Below are 22,212 nucleotides of genomic sequence, written 5' to 3'. Positions count from 1 at the left end.
TTGCTGAACAGTTAACTGCCGGTTAACTGTCGGCTAACTATTACTTGGATTGCACTACCTGTATGTATAATCTATATTTTCATTTATATTTATCATTATTATTGTTATGAGCAGAGAGACAACATCTGCCGGAAGTAAATTCCTTGTATGTGCATAGGTACTTGGCGATTAAAGTCTGATTCTGATTCTGATTCTGATCTGATGGAACCAACTGTATGGATCAGGTTTTGTCAGTTCCTGTGCTATTGAGCAATAGCAGTGTACATGAATGTTAAGACTTTTTTTTCTGATAGCCACAAACGTCCCTGGATCCAGTCAAATCATGTTTGTGGGAAAAAATATCATCTTATTTCACACTGGCTTCAAATCACTGGTGACATGGTCCAGCTGGATTATACTTTTACCCTCAAAAGACTTGAGTTTTGAATTACTTCCTTGGTTGGTAAATCTGAACACTGTACATTGTAGGGAATGTGCTCACAGAGTCAGTCATACTGCATGGAACAGGCCCTTTGGCTCATCTCACTTATGCCAACTATGTTGAAGAGTATTCAAGTTCCATCTGCCTGCATTTGGCCATACCTCTCAAAACCTCTCCTGTCCATGTGCTTATCTAGATGGCTTTTAAATGTTGCTCACGTGCCCACTTCAGCCACTGTTTCTAGCAGCTCATTACAAACATGCACCAAGTGTTGTATTTAAAAAAAGCCCCAATTATCCTTTTAGATCTCTCCCATCTGATCTGCAACCTTTGCCCTCTTGTTTTTAGGAATAAAGTCCTGGCCTGCACAACTTCTCCTTGTAACTCTGGCCCATAGTGCAGTAAAGTAACAAGGGGAACAGAAAAATAGCAGGTAATAAAGGAAAGAAAAGTACTATGGATTGCAAGAAATCTGGAAGGAAAATCACAGAGTTGAGTACTCCCATGACTCTGCTCTTCTATACCTTTGAGTACTTGAAGCTGCAGAGGATGGAAGTGCTGTCAAAATACCCAATCATGAAATTTTGGCTGCACAATATTATCTTCAAATATCATTCAAAATTGGAGGTGTTACTTGCAGTCTGTAAAACTGGCCAAATACACAAAATTAGTTATTCTTGAGCTGCATCATATGAATAAACATAAATCTTTTTTTTTTAAATAGGCAGAAAAGTGTAATAGGAAAGGACATACATGGCAAGTACAAGTTGTAGTTGGTCACCATTGCAAAAAAAAGTAGCAAGCTCCTGATTAAAGTCATCCAGTTATCCACACAGAAGTACATCAAAACACTCCCAAAAATGTATTATTTCTTAAAATAGAATATCATTCAGGAATATTCTTAGTAGGTAGTGTGTCACATTTAAAACAATGGGTAGCACACTAAAGATATAGAAATATTTAAACAGACCAAGATTATAAAAATCCTAAAATTGTAGAAATATTGCTGGATGGGTAGTTGTACTTCCACAGCTGATTATTACCATCTGCTGCAATGATAATTTCACCATTCATGATCCATTTCCACATATTCTACAATTGATGGCATATACAGTGGCTCATTTTCCAACCAAGAATAAGCACAAGCAGAAAATGAAACCATAACATCAAGTCTCATGGGAACTTCATTTACACACTTATCAAGATAAATTTCACAAACCCTAATTTTAAATTCAGCTTCTTTGGGGGCACAGCTGGTGCAAAGACAAGGGCTACAGGGCTACAGCTCAAAACTTTGCCAGCATGAGGCTTAGGTCATTTTAATCCCTTGGTTTTACTGGCATCTGCACAGAGCTGCTCGGTATTATTCCTAGGAGAATACCAAGAAATAAAGACTTCCTGCAGTTTGCAATGGATTGTAATTTTCGTTGCACAATAAAGCTACAATATGACTCTGAAATCAGGATTTGACCCGTGGAGTGAAAAAACAGGTTTGCATTCATACAGTGCTTTTCAAAGCCTTTGATCAATTCAGAGTTTTTATAACCTGCAACATTCTTTTCAATTACAATACACATAACATTCTAGAAATACTCAACTAGTTAAGCAGCATCTATGAAGGAAAAAATAGACATTTAAGTATCAGCTCAGTGACCTTTCATGGAGTCTGTGTCAAACAATACAAAAACAATCCTTCAGTCAATCGCATTTTTGTCATCGATCAAGTACCCATTCATGAGAAAGCCAAGGCCAGAGACCTTGTGCATTAATGCTCCTTTCCTGTTTTCTATAAATGATGCCTAATGTGCAGAACACTTCCAGCAATTTGTACCTTTATTACAAATTTACAACTTCATTTGTAGAATAAGCTTGTACTTTTAAAATAGTTATTGTTATAATGAGAAAATGTAGCAACCAATGTGAGTACAGCAGGTAACTTCAAACTGCAATATGATATTGAACAAGTTAACTATTTTACTTGTCTTAATAATTATTGCTCAGGGGATAATTTGAAATAAAATCCCACAAAAATCTGGAGGTACTCAGCAAGTCAGTGGAGAGAAAAACAAAGCTAATGCTTCAGGTCAGTGTCAATTCAATGGAGCTGGAAAAGTGAGAAAACTAGTGTGCTTTATGTTGCAAAGACAAAGTGGCGTGGAGAGAATAGCGATAGGTTAGAGCTAAGAGAATCCAGATACAGGACTCTGGCAAGCCATTGTTGATGGCAGGGGTAATGGGCTTAACTAGCTACAGTTGTGTCCTGCACCTCAGAGTCCCAGTTATTTCTTTTTTCTCCCCTCTATTTACACCTTCTGCTGAAAGTGTAATTAACAAGCCTTCAGCACGCTGTCTTAAGGGATAGTAATAACTTCTAATCACCTGGACTCTCTTGGTCACCTCTAGGTTCTTCCTGGACTCTTCACCTTTTCCCTGGAGTGCAAGTTAAAACTTGCTTCTTTTCCTCTCTTTTCTCAGACTGTTGAAACATTAACTTTGTCTCCCTCTCTGCAAATACTGTCTGATCTGCTAAATATCTCCAGTGATTTCTGATTTCCTTTCAGGTTTCCAACAGCTGCAGTATTTTGCTTTTAGAAGATTACCAAGGATCATGACTGTCCTGTTCCAAACAGTCCAGGGCACGTCTATTAAAATAATAGATGAGATTTTGTTTTGTGTCTCATCTGAAAGATGACAGCTACAAAAGCTTTGATTAATTATTCAGCTACAGGATGTGTTCTTTGCTGGCAACCCAACTGCACATTATGCATCCCAACTGCCTCCTAAACTAACTGCATTGCAAAGATAGTTCAAAGGATTGCCAGAGTCAACCACATTGGTGGGTGTGCAGTCTGATTTAAGCCAGACTGGAGGAGGTCAATAGATTTCCTTTCCTGGTAGAAATTGCTGCAACACTTCTTTAGTCTGCCACAGTTACACTACTGTAATTTTTTTATGCTCAAATTGCTGAAATAGAATTAAATTAACAAACTTTTGATTTGAAAGTATGAGCCATAATTGAAGGTTGCATAAAACAGAGCAATGCCATGGGGAGGAAGATTTAGTTTGCTCCAACCTTAATGAAATGCAGTGTAAATCTGAATCAAGGGGCCTTTCATTTAAGCATACAGTGGATTCTGGTTACGTAATTGGGACACATCAGGACTAGCACATTTTGACCCAATTAAGCCGCTGCCCAAATTAGCCAGTTTCATGCAAACAGTTAAAAGATATAAAAATAAAAACTCTAACAAGAGAAAATCTGCAGACGCTGGAAATAAAAGTAACACACACAAAATGCTAGCGGAACTCAGCAGGCCAGGCAGCATCTATGGAAAAGAGTAGGGTCGATGATTCGGGTCAAGACCCTTCAGCAGAACTGGAGGAATAAAGATGAGGAGTAGATTTAAACTCCGCTGAGGAATGACTTGTGCATTTAAATGATAAACAGAACAAATCAGAAAACTATCAATACTACAGAACTATAAAACTGTGTATTAATTCATAATAGTTATTGGCGGAGGTATTATTCCAGTGTATGCTGTCCTTTGATTGACTATACATTAGCAAAATCAGCACAGGCACCTTGAGTAAATAATGGACTACTGTAGGTTTCCACAAATAAAATGAAATGAGGTGTTTTATGCTTAATGAAATCCGTAACATATTTTATTGAACTCCACAACAACAGTATGCTAAAAACATTTTACGTAATAACATCATCACATCAGACCAGCCTCTTAAAACAAAACCCCAACTTAATGTCAGTGATTGTGAATCATATACATTTCTCCCGATTATGTTACCCTACACAGACCCCCCCCCAGAATTCACTAAACTGGCATTATGAGCCTGTCCGGAGCGCCGACAAGCCGCCTGGCTTGGGTCCTGTGTTCCATGGGTGGAGGAACTGTGGGTGCCTCTGGCTCAACCAGAGGTGTTTTGACACACTTGCGATCATGTAGTTACGACAGGGGCATAGCAACTGAATACTCCAAATCTTGGTGAGCCAATTTAAGGTGATTTACCAAAATATGTTCAGGTTTACCCCTCTTATCTATGATAAAAGTCTTTTCTCTCCATTCCAAAACACAGAATAGGCCATTGTAAGGGGGCCTAGGGGGACGTTGGTGTGTGTGATAGCGGACAAAAACAAATGAGACGGAGTGCTTTACGCCATAATAGGAGGTAAAAAATAGGAATAGAATTTACTGAATTTGCTGTTAAGAGGCTGACCAGGCAAACATGGCATCAGGAATGAAATCACCTGGCACTTGTAATGGCTGCACATATACCAACTCAGCTGTAGACAACTGCAGGTCCTCCTTTGCAGCAGTTCTAAGCCCCAGCAAGACACATGGGAGCTGATCATGCCAACACTCATCAGTCAGGGAAGCCCTCACAGCAGCTTTTAAGGAGCTGTGAAATCTCTCGCATAGGCCATTGAACTGCCATGGTGTGATGTATTCAAATGCTGAGGTTCTGCCCCATTGCAGCCCAGAGGTCTGAAATGAATTGGAGAACACGGTCAGTGGAAATATCAGTTGGGGTGCCAAAGCAAGCAACCCAGATGCTGATGAATGCTCGAGCCATGTCTGCGGCTGTCGTCAACACTAGAGGATGACCTCTCACCACCTGGTGGTACAATCTACCATGGTAAGAAAGTGCATCAGACCATGAGAATGTTGGGGGTTGGGAAAGAAGGACAAGTCCGCATTGATGTGGTCACTTGGTTGGCTGCCATGTTGGTAAAATCAACCCCTATGTATACAGCCTCAACAGTTGGCCATGAGAGGCAATCAGCCATGGCATTATTTTTCCCCCTGATATGTTGTGTACCTGTTGTGAACTCGGATATGTAGGCCATGGGTCTGATATTTTGGCCATCGGGTGTATGAGAGGTTTGTGGTCAATGAATGCTGTGGAATAGCGACCCTCTAGAAGACAAAAATGACAGCCAGCCAGATAAAAACCAAGAAGCTTACAGTCAAACATGTTGCTTGCTGCACTTACTTTTGGGGGGGCGGGTGGGAGAGAAACTGAGCTACCGACTGAAGAAGACAAGCGACTGCCACAAGTTCCGACCAACTGTTCATGCACAGCACCCACAGCATAGTCTGAGGCGTCAGTAGTAATGGCTATGGGTGCACTGGGGAGCGGGTGTGCCAATAGGGATGCATTAGAAACAGCTTGTTTGGTATTATCAAACACCCTGGTCGTGTCCGCTGACCAGTCAAGCAGTTGATTAAGGATATTGCCTTTGAGCGCACTTTACAGGGGTAACACAATTTCATCATAGCAAAAGGATTTGAGTACAGGAGCAGGGAGGTTCTACTGCAGTTGTACAAGGCCTTGGTGAGACCGCACCTAGAATATTGTGTGCAGTTTTGGTCCCCTACTCTGAGGAAAGACATTCTTGCCATAGAGGGAGTACAGAGAAGGTTCACCAGATTGATTCCTGGGATGGCAGGACTTTCATATGAAGAAAGACTGGATCGACTAGGCTTATACTCACTGGAATTTAGAAGACTGAGGGGGGATATTATTGAAACGTATAAAATTCTAAAGGTATTGGACAGGCTAGATGCAGGAAGATTGTTTCCGATGTTGGGGAAGTCCAGAACAAGGGGTCACAGTTTAAGGATAAAGGGGAAGCCTTTTAGGACTGAGATGAGGAAAAACTTCTTCACACAGAGAGTGGTGAATCTGAGGAATTCTCTGCCACAGGAAACAGTTGAGGCCGGTTCATTGGCTATATTTAAGAGGAAGTTAGATATGGCCCTTGTGGCTAAAGGGATCAGGGGGTATGGAGAAAAAGCAGGTACAGGGTTCTGAGTTGGATGATCAGCCATGATCATACTGAATGGTGGTGCAGGCTCGAAGGGCAGAATGACCTACTCCTGCACCTATTTTCTATGTTTCTATCAGCTCATGGTATGAGGCAGTACCATAGCTAAAACCTCTTATAGTTTTTTCATAGTGTGGAGCAGTGGGAAATCCATAATAACAACACACACAAAATGCTGATGGAACACAGCAGGCCAAGCAGCATCTATAAGGAGAAGCACTGTCGACGTTTTGGGCCAAGTCTCCTTATAGATGCTGCCTGGCCTGCTGTGTTCCACCAGCATTTTGTGTGTGTTGTTTGAATTTCCAGCATCTGCAGATTTCCTCATGTTTAATCCATAATAACAGCTACCTTTGATGGGAGGGGTTCACACCTTCTGCAGAGATGCGATGTCTGAGAAAGTTAATGGTTGACAACCTAACTAGCATTTAGCAAGGTTAATAATCAACCCGTTTTGGCTTAAGTGTTTGAAAATTGTTCGGAAATGATATACGTTTTTTGGATTTGGATGCTTTGACGACAAGTATGTCATCCAAGTTAAACAAAAAGAAAATCTAAATCTAAGTGTTTCAATACAGTGCCCATTAGCCATTGGACTATGCTGCATTTTTCAGTCCAAACGGCATACGAAGAAACTCAAAAAAGACAAACAGGGTTATCACAGCTGTTTTGGGCATGTCCTCCAATCACACAGGCCTCTAATGAGATCAACTTTGAAAAAAAGCTAACCTTCCAACTAAACATGCCTAAAAGTCCTGAATGTTTGGGACCAGGTAATGATCGGGGCGGTGGCCTTGTTAAGACATCGGTAATCACCACCTGGGCAGCAACCACCACTGGACTTAGGAATCACATGGAGAGGTGAAACCCCTAGCTACAATTCCGAATTTTTTCCATGTTGGCAAAGTCAGCCTTTGTGGTTGCCAGCTTTTCTATGTCCAGTCTATGCTCACAAGCATGGACTGGCAGGCCAATTGAGGGAATGTGGTGCTCGACCCCATGTTTTGCAAATGTGGTGGAGAATGCAGGCTTGATGAGGTCTGGAAATTCATCCAGCAGTCCAGTGAACTCACATGCAGTGGTATATGCATTTGACAGAGTCATTGTGGGGATCTTACTGAGGGAGCAAGGTAACGACCCAAAGTCCTTGACATCCACATGCCAGTAGTTCTTATGATTGACTAACAGTTGTTGGCACACAGGAGATCTGCACCGAGCAGAGGTCCAGCCTCTTTTGCTAGGATGACGTCCCATTGAAGTCGAGCCCGTAAGTCTGAATCTTGCTGCCACTGACGGCCCCCAGCGAGGCTTCATTACTCTTTGCCTTTTCATCAATAAGTGATGCCGGCAGCATGTCACCCTGAAAGGATGTCTATGATAAACAGTAGACAACCCTGGCGGCTGGAACCCACGGTGTTCACAGACTTCTGATGTCCTGATGCATAGGCACTGTCAAAGCTACAAGGCAGCCAGGTCTTCGTAACATTCATACCAAAGTCAGCATGGTAAAAGCACAGGCCTGGCATCACTGGTTTCGCAGCCACAGGCTTCCTTATATTGGGGATCTTGCTGACCTGACTTATTAAGGTAGAGAAAGAAACTGACTGTAGACTATCAGCCATTTTAGCAAGCTCCCTATAGTCCATCACAGGTGCATTAGTGAAGGCTAAGCGAACTGGATCAGGCACTTGATGCATGAAGAGTAATATCTCATGCTGTCGGTGGAGATTCCTCACAGGGCAAATAGGGCCTCTGCTTTTACAAACCAAGCGATGGCGTTTTGCTCCCAAAACTCAGGCAGTTTCTAAGTGATTGCATTGGCTGAGACATTCAATGATTCCAGAACCATCCTAGAGTATCGGGAGCACCAAAGTGGGTTTCTGCAAACAAAATGAAGTGAAGCCCTTTATAGTTAACAAAACCCATAACATCTTATTGAACTCCAAGACCTACATAACAAAAGTGCATTAAAACCTTTTATGTAATAACATCATCATGTCAGACCAGCCACTTAAAGTGAAACCCCAGCTCAATGTTGGTGGTTTTGAATTATGTTACCCTACACTACACTCCCAATTACATTACCCTACACTACCTTCATAATTCTTTAGATATTTCAACCTCCAAATCTTCATTTTCATTGTAATTTGATGATTCTTGATATCTTCAAATACTTTGTAGTTCTGAATTTGATGAAGTAGTGAAATAGTTTCATTTTCATTCCCAGCCATATCTGGTATCTCAAAGCCTGTATGCTTGAAAATTCAGAGAGGAAGCAGTTCTGAATTGTCTTATTGCTTATTTCTCACAAACTATCAGTGACAAAAATCTTTGCTCTTTGAACACAAACACATGGAATTGACGCAGTCTTAAAAACTGTTCACTCCAAGCACAGTGTAGTATCTAACAGTGCACGTGACTGACTCTAATTAGAAACTGCTTAGCAACAGTCTTCTGCCCCAATTAAGTGGCATAGTGCCACTAATAAACGAAGGGAATCCAGACTATTTTCTCAATTAGTTTTTGTTCTTTAAGAGTGGGCAAAATCAGCAGCTATCCTGACTGACCAATGGCCCAACTTACCAGAATCCACTGGACATACAAAATAGAATATTCAAAGGCTTTTCAATTTGCACAACCACAGGATTATCTCTAATAAGACTGCAGAAAGTTTTCAGCACTGACTGTAAGTCATAGAGTAAGAGAAAATTACAGCATCGAAACAGGCCCTTTGGCTGATCTAGTCCGTGCCAAAACCACTTCAACTACCTACTCCCATCAACCTGCTCCAGGACCATAACCCTCCATATCCCTGCCCTCCACATATCTATCCAAACTTTGCGTAACTATTGAAATCCAGCTCACATGCACCACTGGTGCTGGTAGCTCGTTCCACAAACTCACAACCCTCTGAATGAAGAAGTATCTTCTCATATTCCCCTTAATATTCCACTTCCAAATATCTGGACCTGACTTGCACTACCATACTGTCCCTTTTCTATTTTCTAATTATGATTTATAATTCAAATTTTTATTATATTTACTTCGATTTGTACTTCAGGGAGCAGGAAGCACAGAAACAAATATCACTGCGATGATTGTACGCTCTAGTATCAATTGTTTGGTGACAATAAAGTATTTGTATTTACCCTTTCACCCTTAACCCATGATCCCTGGTTGAGGTTGCACCCAACCTCAATGGAAAAAACCTGAATGCATTTACCTTTTCTACAGCCCTCATAATTCTGTATACCTCTATCAAATCCCCTCTCAATCTCCTACGCTCTAAAGAATTTTATATATATATCTATCTGTCCTTATATGTCAATATCCCTAAGGACCTAGCCTGGATGCAACATATTGATGCAGCTATAAAGACAAGACAGGGGCTATATTTCATTAGAAATTTGAGACAACTTGGTTTGTCAACTAAAACACTCAAAAAATTTTACATATATACCTTGGAGAGCATTCTGACCGGCTGCATCACAATTTGGTATGGGAGAGCTACTGCACAAGATCCAAGTAAGCTGTAGAAACTTGTAAAATTAGTCAGAGCCATCATGGGTACCAGCCTCCATAATACCCAAGACATCCTCAAGGAGTGGTGTCTTAGGAAGGCAGCGTCCATCATTAAAGACCCCCACCATCCAGGACATGCCCTCGTCTCATTGTTACCATGGGTAAGGAGGTACAGAAGCATGAAGGCACACACTCAGCAACTCAGCAATTCAGGAACAGCTTCTTCTCCTCTGCCATCCAATTTCTAAATGGACATTGAACCCATGAACACTACCTCAGTACTTTATTATTTCTGTGTTTTTTTTGGACTCCTTACTTTAACTTAACTGTTCAATTGACATACATACTTAGTGTAATACAGATTTTTTTCTCTGTATGTATTTATCATGTATTTCATTGTACTGCTGCTGCTATTTAATTAATTTCACAACATATGCTGGTAATATTAAACTGATTCTGAAAGTTTACCGAGTTGTCACCACATTCTACTTTTGCATAATGAGCATGAGTTTGGCACAGTGTGTCCTGCCCTAAAATATATCATTAAGCTATGGTTGCACAGTAGTTAAATACCATAACTAAACCCCAAGGCTACATTAATAATCTGGAGAGGCGAAATCCCAATTTGGAACTGGGAAACTTAAGTTAATTAAATAATCTAAAACAATAACCAATGCCATAGAACGCGCTTCTCCCTATAGATGCTGCCTGGCCTACTGTGTTCCACCAGCATATTGTGTGTGTTGCTTCAATTTCCAGCATCTGCAGATTTCCTCATGTTTGCCTTTATAAAAATCCTATTGTTTTTTAATGTCATTTGGGGAAGGAAATATGCTGGCCTAACCAATAAGAGCTCTTAAATGGTCCAGAAGATCCCAAAGTCTGTGGTTTTTCCATCAGTAATGTTCATACTCCATGAATTAATAAAATCAATCAGAATTTCAGATTTGACAAGTCCTGGATTCCACAAATTACAAGCTGAGTTCAAATTCACAGTCCCAGATCCAAAAACTTAAATCAAAATGAAGCTCACTTTTCAGCAACAGGTTTTGCAATATTTTCAAAAATTTCCTCTTGCTTTGCACCTTGATCAAAGATCTGCTGGAATCTGCAAAAGAAGAAATTTTTCAGAATAAAATGTGCTTGTCTTTCATAAAATACATAAATTTATGTTTTAGAATATGCAACAACCACACTAATCGTCAGCAAGACCAATGAATTGATTGTGGCATCAGTAAAAGAAGTCAGGAGAATAACTACCAGAGCCCATTGAGGGGTCAGCAGTGGAAAGGGCAAGCAGCTTCAAGTTCTTGGGTATCAACATCTATGCTGAACCTTACACAATTACCCTACACTTCCTTAGAAGTTTGAGGAAATTTGGTAAGCCAGTCCATCTTGGGCTTCATACTATCAAAGTCCTCCAAGAGGTGGTGTCTCAATAAGGTGGTCTCCTTCACTATGGATCCTCACAATCTGGGGCACGTTCTCTTCTTGCCACATGCCCTCTACTTGTTGAGTGTGGGTCTTCAGGTACGAGAGCCTGAAAACCCATACTCAATGATTCAGGCACAGCTTTCAGGTGGTGATGCAACTAGCCAGAATGCTCTCCACTGCTCATCTGTAGAAATATGCCGGAGTCTTTGGTGACATATCAAATCACCTCAAACTCCTCATGAAGTAGAACCATTGGCATGCCTTCTTCCTGACTGTATTAATGTCAATGACAGATCCTCATATGTTGACACCCAGGAACTTGAAGATGCTCACCCTGTCCACAACTGACCCCTCAATGAAGACTGTTGTGTATTCTCCTGTCTTCACCATCATAACCAGTTTCTTGGTTCTTCTGATACAGAGTGCAAAATGGCTGTTGCAACACCACTCAACTGCCAAACTATCTCCCTCCCATATGTATCCTCAACACCCTCTGAGATTCTACCAACAGATGTGTCACTACCAAATTGTCCAAATCAATCAACAAATGTGGGTCTCTGGAATTTCATTTCGCCCTTTTCTGAGCTCAAATCTTCCATTTGGAAGGATAAGCGTCAGTAGTGGACTCAGAGCCACCAGCAATACTCTCATCTATTATTGCTGATCAAATCTTAATCCCACACAACTTCACACACTAATTCCATTTGGAAAGATCTCAAAGTCATGAGTGAAATAAATTAAATGAATCAATTAAAAAGAATCAGAATCATCCCAATAATCACCTCTGCAATACTGCCACATGGGTATCACTGTATTCATGCCTAGTAATTATCAGCACTAATTGTGTAAGCTAATGAGAATATGGGGAGAATTAAGTGGGCCTAATATATAGTAGGATGAGTGTAAATGAGTAGTTAATGAATGGCATAGAACTGGGCCTGCTTGCATGCTATATATGACTCTATAGATTACACTCTGAGTATGGGACCAACTTGCTTTACCTCTTTCTGCACAGTAACACCCTAATTTCAGGAACCAACCTAGTGAATTGATCTACACCACCTCCAACATAAGTACAGTATATCAAGTATGATGACCAAAAATGTTCACAGACCTCCAGGTGCTGTTTCAAGTACATTAAAACTCACCGACATAAATATTCTCCATACCCCTTGCAACAAAGGGCAATATCCCATCAGCATTCCTAGGTACTTGCTGTATTGGTTCCATTGTACCATAACACTAGCATCGTGGGCTGAAGAGTCTATTCCTGTGTTGTACTTTTCTATATTCTATTACATACTGGAAGGTTCCAAGAAACAGGTTAAGTATACTCATGGGCATGCTAGTCCTATTTTACAAATGGAGTGATATCATGTCATAATGATCCCTTATGCAACCTCCTCCATGTAAAACAAAACTTTGTGTCATTATTAAGTTAACCTATATTTGGATTTTCAGAAGGCCTTTGACGAGGTGCCATACATGAGGCTGCTTAACAAGCTACAACCCATGGTATTACACGAAAGGTTCTAGCATGAATAAAGCAGTGGCTGATTGGCAGGAGGCAAAGAGAGGGATTAAAGGGAGCCTTTTCTGGCATGCTGCCAGTGACTAGGGGTCTGTGTTGGGACTGATTCTTTTTATGTTATATGTCATTGATTTGGATGATAGAGTTAATGGCTTTGTTGCAAAGTTTGCAGACAATACGAAGATAGGTGGAAGGGCAGGTAGCTTTGAGGAAATAGGGAGGCTAAAGAAGGACTTTGACAGATTAGGAAAATGGCAAAGAAGTGGCAGATGGAATACAGTGTCATGAAGTGTATGGCCATGCACTTTTGATAGAAGAAATGAAAAGGTTGACTATTTTCTAAATGGAGAGAAAATTTTAAAAAACCAAGGCGCAAAGAGAATTGGAAACCCTTGTGCAGGATTTCCCAAGGGTTAATTTTCAGGTTTAGTCGGTGGTGAGGAAGGCAAATACAATGTTAGCATTCATTTTAAGAGGACTAGAATATAAAAACAAGAATGTAATACTGAGAATTTATAAAGCACTGCTGAAGCCTCACAGAGTATTATGTGCAGTTTTGGGCCCCTTACCTGGAAAGTATGTGCTAAAACTAGAGAGGGCTTAAAGGAGGTTCATGAAAATGAATTCCAGTATTAAATGGCATGTCACTTGAAGAGCATTTGATGGCTCTGGGCCTGCATTCACTAGAATTGTGAAGAATGGGGGGCGACTTCACTGAAACCTATCAAATGACGAAAGACCTTGATCGAGTGGATGTTTCCTATGGAGGGAGAATCTAAAAACAGAGGGCACAGTCTGAGAACAGAGGGGCATCTTTTTAGAATGGAGATGAGGATATGACAGAGCAGACTCAATGAGCCAAGCATCTTAAAAATGTACATGTATAATTTCTAGTCGCTAATTTTCAATTCTCAACTTAGGCTCAACATAGGCATTAATAACACTCAAAACCACCCTCTACAATTTGGAGAAAGTGAACAGATTGCTCATTATGCAACCTAAGTCCAAAACCAGAATTCAGATACTCAGCAGTTGAGAATGTGTGTATGTGAGTGAGTAAGTGAGTGAGTGAGATATAAATATATAAATATATATCAAAATTTGCAATGTTTCTGCTTTACTAACACTTAGAGAGTGAAACTGAAACAATTTGGTACAAACAATAACAGAACAGAGACACTCTGTTCACTGCAATGATCTCAAGTTAAACACATTCACAGACACATCAACCCAGATTCTGCAATGAGCAACAAAGCAAGTCACTTTTTGCTGATCTTAAAGATGGGTGCCCACATCAATCCAGCAGTTACTACAATGTGAATTTCCCCTTTGAGATAGAGGTTGCTGTCAACAAACACATTTATAATGTCATCAAGCTGGCAGCACAGCGTATCATTTAAAGAACTTTCATAGACAGAAAAGTAAAAGCATGAAGTACAATTCTCACTTTTTGAACATTTTACAATGCTACATAACAATCCAGCACCCTGGTGCACATCACAAATCCTGGTTATGCGACCACTGACATCAGGCAGACAATCTCTGAAGAGTATTAGTATTGGCTAGAGTCACACATTTTGTAAAGACACTGCCCCAGAAGGAGCCAATAGCAAATTACTTGTGTAGAAAAATTTGCCAAGAACAATCATGGTCATGGAAAGACCATGATCACCCATGTTATACATACCACACATAATAATGATAACGATGAAGTAAAGATCAGGACATACATGCAAGATTAAAGCACAAGCTGAAATATCCTGAATGAACATTTTGAAAATGTGAAATCCATTTTATAGCATAGAGAATTAGGGGCAGAGAGTTTGCCAAGTGATAATTACACTATTAAAAACCTACACAGTCCTCAAGCAACAGAAGTAACATTTTCATAGAAAATATATATTCTTTGCTTAGAGGAAATATTTCTATTTGCTCTGTATAACTTTATACAACTTGAACCAATTCACCACTCAGTCTCCTCTTCTCCAAGGAACGGAAAAACAGTCTATTAAGTGGCTGCTCATAGTAGAAACGTTACATCCTGGGCAACGTCTCAGGCAATCACCTCTGCACCCTCTCCAGTACAACCACATTTTTCCTATAGTATGAGAACCAAAACTGCATGCAGAACCACCAGTTGCTAGGTTGTGCCATAATCTCCAAAAACTCTTATACTCTATACCAAGGGTTGCCAACCTTTTACATTCCATGCGTCAATTTTTTCACGCACAAGTTCACATGCGCCATACAACTCTTGTACCCCCATTCAATTCTTGTAAAAATGTTAATATAGACATATTTAGCATTTTTACATGATATATTGATTTAATATAAAAACAAGATAAACATTACTTGCATTAAAGAGGTAAAAGAGGGCACAGTAGGCTTATCTTTTAGTTCTTGTTATTTTCAGTTATTCGGGAGGTATGAGTGTGAGGGCAGCTTGTTGTTCTCGGTGTCGGATGTGGGAGATCCTGGAGTCTCCGAGCCTCCCGGACGTCCACATCTGCGCCAGGTGCGCCGAACTGCAGCTCCTGAGGGACCGAATTAGGGAACTGGAGCTGCAGCTCGATGACCTTCGCCTGGTCAGGGAGAGTGAGGAGGTGATAGAGAGGAGTTACAGGCAGGTGGTCACTCCGGGGCCACGGGAGGCAGATAGGTGGGTCACGATCAGGAAGGGGAAGGGGCAGGTACTAGAGAGTACCCCAGTGGCTGTACCCCTTGACAATAAGTACTCATGTTTGAGTACTGTTGGGGGGGACAGCCTACCTGGAGGAAGTGACAGTGGCCGGGCCTCCGGCACAGAGGACGGCCCTGTAGCTCAGAAGGGTAGGGATAGAAGAAAGAGGACCATAGTAATAGGGGACTCGATAGTCAGGGGTTCAGACAGGCGGTTCTGTGGAGGTGATCGGGAGTCCCGGATGGTTGTTTGCCTCCCTGGTGCCAGGGTCCGGGACGTTTCTGATCGCGTCCAAGATATCCTGAAGTGGGAGGGTGAGGAGCCAGAGGTCGTGGTACATGTAGGTACCAATGACATAGGTAGGAAAGGGGAAGAGGTCCTGAAACGAGAGTATAGGGAGTTAGGAAGGCAGTTAAGAAGAAGGACCGCAAAGGTAGTAATCTCGGGATTACTGCCTGTACCACGCGACAGTGAGAGTAGGAATGGAATTAGGTGGAGGATGAATGCGTGGTTGAGGGATTGGAGCAGGGGGCAGGGATTCAAGTTTCTGGATCATTGGGACCTCTTCTGGGGCAGGCGTGACCTGTTCAAGAAGGACGGGTTACACTTGAATCCTGGGGGGACCAATATCCTAGCGGGGAGGTTTGCTAGGGCTACGGGGCAGACTTTAAACTAGTAAGATGGGGGGGCGGAAATCAATTTGAGGAAACTATGGGAGAGGAGGTTAGTTCACCAGTAGAGCAAGTAAGTAGACCGTGTGTGAGGGAGGACAGGCAGGTGATGGAGGAGGGATGCGCTCAGCCCGAAGTTGTAGGGGAGAAGAAAGAAAAGGATAATAAATTTGAATGCATTGCTAGGGATGAAAAGAGAGGAGGAGGTGGAGAGTATCTTAAATGTATCTATTTTAATGCTAGGAGCATTGTAAGAAAGGTGGATGAGCTTAAAGTGTGGATTGATACATGGAATTATGATGTTGTAGCTATTAGTGAAACATGGTTGCAGGAAGGGTGTGATTGGCAACTAAATATTCCTGGATTTAGTTGCTTCAGGTGTGATAGAGTAGGAGGGGCCAGAGGAGGAGGTGTTGCATTGCTTGTCCGAGAAAATCTTATGGCGGTGCTTTGGAAGGATAGATTACAGAGCTCCTCTAGGGAGGCTATTTGGGTGGAATTGAGGAATGGGAAAGGTGTAGTAACACTGATAGGAGTGTATTATAGGCCACCTAATGGGGAGCGTGAGTTGGAAGAGCAAATGTGTAAGGAGATAGCAGATATTTGTAGTAAACACAAGGTGGTGATTGTGGGAGATTTTAATTTTCCACACATAGATTGGGAAGCTCATTCTGTAAAAGGGCTGGATGGTTTAGAGTTTGTGAAATGTGTGCAGGATAGCTTTTTGCAACAATACATAGAAGTACCGACTAGAGATGGGGCAGTGTTGGATCTCCTGTTAGGGAATGCGATAGGTCAGCTGACAGATGTATGTGTTGGGGAGCACTTCGGGTCCAGTGATCACAATAGCATTAGCTTCAATATAATTATGGAGAAGGACAGGACTGGACCTAGAGTTGAGATTTTTGATTGGAGAAAGGCTAACTTTGAGGAGATGCGCAGGGATTTAGAGAGAGTGGAATGGGTCAAGTTGTTTTATGGGAAGGATGTAATAGAGAAATGGAGGTCATTTAAGGGTGAAATTATGAGGGTACAGAATCTTTATGTTCCTGTTCGGTTGAAAGGAAAGATTAAAGGTTTGAAAGCGCCATGGTTTTCAAGGGATATTAGAAACTTGGTTCGAAAAAAGAGGGATGTCTACAATAGATATAGGCAGCATGGAGTAAAGGAATTGCTCGAGGAATATAAAGAATGTAAAAGGAAACTTAAGAAAGAGATTAGAAAAGCTAAAAGAAGTTACGAGTTTGGTTTGGCAAATAAGGTGGAAGTAAATCCGAAAGGCTTCTACAGTTATATTAAAAGCAAGAAGATAGTGAGGGATAAAATTGGTCCCTTAGAGAATCAGGGTGGTCAGCTATGTGTGGAGCCGAGGGAGATGGGAGAGATTTTGAACGATTTCTTCTCTTCGGTATTCACTAAGGAGAAGGATATCGAATGGTGTAAGGTGTGGGAAACAAGTAAGGAAGTTATGGAACCTATGACAATTAAAGAGGTGGAAGTACTGGCGCTTTTAAGAAATTTAAAAGTGGATAAATCTCCGGGTCCTGACCGGATATTCCCCAGGACCTTGAGGGAAGTTTGTGTAGAGATAGCAGGAGCTCTGACGGAGATCTTTCAGATGTCATTAGAAACAGGGATTGTGCCGGAGGATTGGCGTATTGCTCATGTGGTTCCATTGTTTAAAAAGGGTTCTAGAAGTAAGCCTGGCAATTATAGACCTGTCAGTTTGACATCAGTGGTGGGTAAATTAATGGAAAGTATTCTTAGAGATAGTATTTATAATTATCTGGATAGACAGGATCTGATTAGGAGTAGCCAGCATGGATTTGTGCGTGGAAGGTCATGTTTGACAAACCTTATTGAATTTTTTGAAGTAGTTACGAGGAATGTTGACGAGGGTAAGGCAGTGGATGTAGTCTATATGGACTTCAGCAAGGCCTTTGACAAAGTTCCACATGGAAGGTTAGTTAAGAAGGTTCAGTCGTTAGGTATTAGTGCTGGAGTAATAAAATGGATTCAACAGTGGCTAGATGGGAGATGCCAGAGAGTAGTGGTGGATAATTGTTTATCGGGATGGAGGCCGGTGACTAGCGGGGTGCCTCAGGGATCTGTTTTGGGCCCAATGTTGTTTGTAATATACATAAATGATCTGGATGATGGGGTGGTAAATTGGATTAGTAAGTATGCTGATGATACTAAGGTAGGAGGTGTTGTGGATAATGAGGTGGGTTTTCAAAGCTTGCAGGGAGATTTATGCCGGTTAGAAGAATGGGCTGAACGTTGGCAGATGGAGTTTAATGCTGAGAAGTGTGAGGTTCTACATTTTGGCAGGAATAATCCAAATAGAACATACAGGGTAAATGGTAGGGCATTGAGGAATGCAGTGGAACAGAGAGATCTAGGAATAACAGTGCATAGTTCCCTGAAGGTGGAGTCTCATGTAGATAGGGTGGTGAAGAAGGCTTTTGGAACGCTGGCCTTTATAAATCAGAGCATTGAGTACAGAAGTTGGGATGTAATGTTAAAATTGTACAAGGCATTGGTAAGGCCAAATTTGGAATATTGTGTACAGTTCTGGTCACCGAATTATAGGAAAGATATCAATAAATTAGAGAGAGTGCAGAGACGATTTACTAGGATGTTACCAGGGTTTCAGCACTTAAGTTACAGAGAAAGGTTGAACAAGTTAGGTCTCTATTCATTGGAGCGTAGAAGGTTGAGGGGGGATTTGATCGAGGTATTTAAAATGTTGAGAGGGATAGATAGAGTTGACGTGAATAGGCTGTTTCCATTGAGAGTAGGGGAGATTCAAACGAGAGGACATGATTTGAGAGTTAGGGGGCAAAAGTTTAAGGGAAACACGAGGGGGTATTTCTTTACTCAGAGAGTGATAGCTGTGTGGAATGAGCTTCCTGTAGAAGTAGTAGAGGCCAGATCAGTTGTGTCATTTAAGGTAAAATTGGATAGGTATATGGATAGGAAAGGAGTGGAGGGTTATGGGCTGAGTGCGGGTAGGTGGGACTAGGTGAGATTAAGAGTTCGGCACGGACTAGGAGGGCCGGAATGGCCTGTTTCCGTGCTGTGATTGTTATATGGTTATATGGTTATAAAAGAAGCTCGGAGAGAAGCTGTTTTTTTTAACTGATCGCGGCAAAGAGGCTAGACTGCTCAGGTGCGTGACGTAGTGCGCCAAAGGTTTAAAAAGAAAGACTGCCATATCAAGCGGCCATCGTCGGAGTGGACTGAGGCAGAGTGGGTCGGCTTTGGCTCAATCAGGCTTCAGCGAGAACAGGCAGAGGCAAGGTTTGAAGGGGCACAACTGCGCAAGCGCGTGAAGTCAGCCCGTGAGGCAGCGGGAGCATTTAAATAGCAAGCAGAGGCTGAGTACGAGCTTCACTCCAGGTGAGGTAAGGCGAGGTAAGCTCCTTTAATTAATCTACTTAGATTAGTAGGTAATGGAAGCAGCAGTTAGAGCAGTTGAGTGCTCCGTTTGCAGTATGTGGGAAGTCAGGGTGAGCACTGTTGTCCCTGATGACTACACCTGCGAAAGGTACATCCAGCTGCAGCTCCTGACAAACCGTGTTAGGGAACTGGAACTGGAGCTGGATGAACCGAATCATTCGGGAGGCAGAGGCAGAAATATACAGGAGTTTCAGGGAGATAGTCACCCCTAGGAGTCAGGTAGTTGGGTGAGTGTCAGGAGAGGGAAGGGGAATAGACAGGAAGAGCAGAGCACCCCTGTGGCCGTTCCCATCAACAATAAATATAACGTTTTGGATACTGTTGGTGGGGACGACCTACCAGGGACAAGTCACAGAAGTTGCGTCTCTGGCACCGAGATTGGACCCTCAGCTCAGAAGGGAAGGAGGGAAAAGAAGAGAGCAGTAGTGATAGGGGATTCGATAGTTAGGGGGACAGATAGGAGGTTCTGTGGAAGAGATCGAGAATCCCGGATGGTCTGTTGCCTCCCTGGTGCGAGGGTCCGCGATATCTCGGATCGAGTTCTCAGTATTCTCAAGAGGGAGGGTAAGCAGCCGGATATTGTGGACCAATGACGTGGGTAGGACGAGTGAGGAGGTCCTGAAAGGTGAGTTTAGGGAGCTAGGTGCCAAGTTAAAGGACAGGACCTCCAGGTAGCAATCTCAGGATTGCTGCCAGTGCCATGTGCAGGTGGGTTTAGAAATTGTAAGATAGTGCAGATCAACATGTGGCTGAAGACATGGTGCAGGACGGAGGGCTTCAGATTTATAGACAATTAGGCAGTTTTCCAGGGAAGGTGGGACCTGTTCCGGCAGGATGATTTACATCTGAACTGGAGGGGGACAAATATTCTTGCAGGTAGGTTTGCTAGAGAGGCTCCAGTGGATTTAAACTAAATATGAGGGGGGAGGGGAACTAGAGTGTAGGAACAGATGTATGGGAGAAGGAAGAAAAAGAAGACAGTAAAGTTCTTCGTACTGTTAGAGATAAACAGAGAGGAAGAGGTGGAGAATTTCTTAAATGCATTTATTTTAATGCTAGGAGCATTGTAAGAAAGGTGGATGAGCTTAGAGCATGGATTGATACCTGGAAATATGATGTTTTAGCTATTAGTGAAACATGGTTGCAGGAGGGGTGTGATTGGCAACTAAATATTCCTGGATTTCGTTGCTTCAGGTGCGATAGAATTGGAGGGACAAGAGGGGAAGGTGTCGCGTTGCTTGCCAGAGAAAATATTACAGCAGTGCTCTGGCAGGATAGATTAGAGGGCTCCTCTAGGGAGACTATTTGGGTGAAATTGAGGAATGGGAAAGGTGTAGTAACACTTATAGGGGTGTATTATACACCACCTAATGGGGAGAGAGAATTGGAGGAGCAAATTTGCAAGGAGATAGCAGATATTTGTAGTAAGCACAGGGTTGTGATTGGGGGAGATTCTAATTTTCTACACATAGACTGGGAAGCCCATACTGGAAAAGGGATGGATGGTTTAGAGTTTGTAAAATGTGTGCAGGATAGTTTTTTGCAGCAATACATAGAGGTACCAACCAGAGAAGGGGCAGCGTTGGATCTTCTGTTAAGGAATGAAATAGGTCAGGTGACAGAGGTATGTGTTGGGGAGCACTTCGGGTCCAGTGATCACAATGCCATTAGTTTCAATATAATTATGGAGAAGGATAGGACTGGATCCAGGGTTGAGATTTTTGATTGGGGAAAGGCTAACTTTGAGGCAATGCAAAAGGATTTAGAAGGACTGGATTGGGACAATTTGTTTTATGGGAAGGATGTAATAGAGAAATGGTGGTCATTTAAAGGTGAAATTTTGAGGGTACAGAATCTTTATGTTCCTGTTAGGTTGAAAGGAAAGGTTAAAAGTTTGAGAGAGCCATGGTTTTCAAGGGATATTGGAAACTTGGTTAGGAAAAAGAGAGATATCTACAATAAATATAGGCAGCATGGAGTAAATGAGGTGCTCAAGGAATATAAAGAATGTAAGAAGAATCTTAAGAAAGAAATTAGAAAAGCTAAAAGAAGATACAAGGTTGCTTTGGCAAGTAAGGTGAAAATAAATCCAAAGGGTTTCTACAGTTATATTAATAGCAAAAGGATAGTGAGGGATAAAATTGGTCCCTTAGAGAATCAGAGTGGACAGCTATGTGTGGAGCCAAAAGAGATAGGGGAGATTTTGAACAATTTATTTTCTTCGGTATTCACTAAGGAGAAGGATATTGAATTGTGTAAGGTAAGGGAAACAAGTAGGGAAGTTATGGAAACTATGACGATTAAAGAGGAGGAAGTACTGGCGTTTTTAAGGAATATAAAAGTGGATAAATCTGCAGGTCCTGACAGGATATTCCCTAGGACCTTGAGGGAGGTTAGTGTAGAAATAGCAGGGGCTCTGACAGGAATATTTCAAATGTCATTAGAAATGGGGATGGTGCCGCAGGATTGGCGTATTGCTCATGAGGTTCCATTGTTTAAAAAGGGTTCTAAGAGTAAACCTAGCAATTATAGGCCTGTCAGTTTGACGACAGTGGTGGGTAAATTAATAGAAAGTATTCTTAGAGGTGGTATACATAATTATCTGGATAGACAGGGTCTGATTAGGAACAGTCAGCATGGATTTGT

General features: G+C 41.8%; 1 protein-coding gene across 6 annotated transcripts in view; it reads right to left on the bottom strand.

Annotated features, from left to right (window-relative positions):
• The window catches only part of kif6 (kinesin family member 6), a 569,609-nt gene that overhangs the window by 540,371 nt on the left and 7,026 nt on the right, over positions 1 to 22,212 (bottom strand). For 5 of the 6 annotated variants that reach the window (XM_073056062.1, XM_073056057.1, XM_073056056.1 and 2 more), the window contains exon 3: positions 10,822 to 10,896. The exons of the other annotated variant lie outside the window; for it this stretch is intronic. In XM_073056062.1, the coding sequence (XP_072912163.1) occupies positions 10,822 to 10,896 (75 nt within the window). The remainder of the gene's footprint in view (positions 1 to 10,821; positions 10,897 to 22,212) is intronic. 6 annotated transcript variants of the gene reach the window in all.

Source organism: Hemitrygon akajei, chromosome 9 (genome assembly GCF_048418815.1).
Source record: "Hemitrygon akajei chromosome 9, sHemAka1.3, whole genome shotgun sequence".
In the NCBI taxonomy this organism is placed as follows: domain Eukaryota; kingdom Metazoa; phylum Chordata; class Chondrichthyes; order Myliobatiformes; family Dasyatidae; genus Hemitrygon; species Hemitrygon akajei.
Note: the sequence above shows the minus strand (reverse complement) of the source record. Positions and strands in the feature narration are given on the sequence as shown.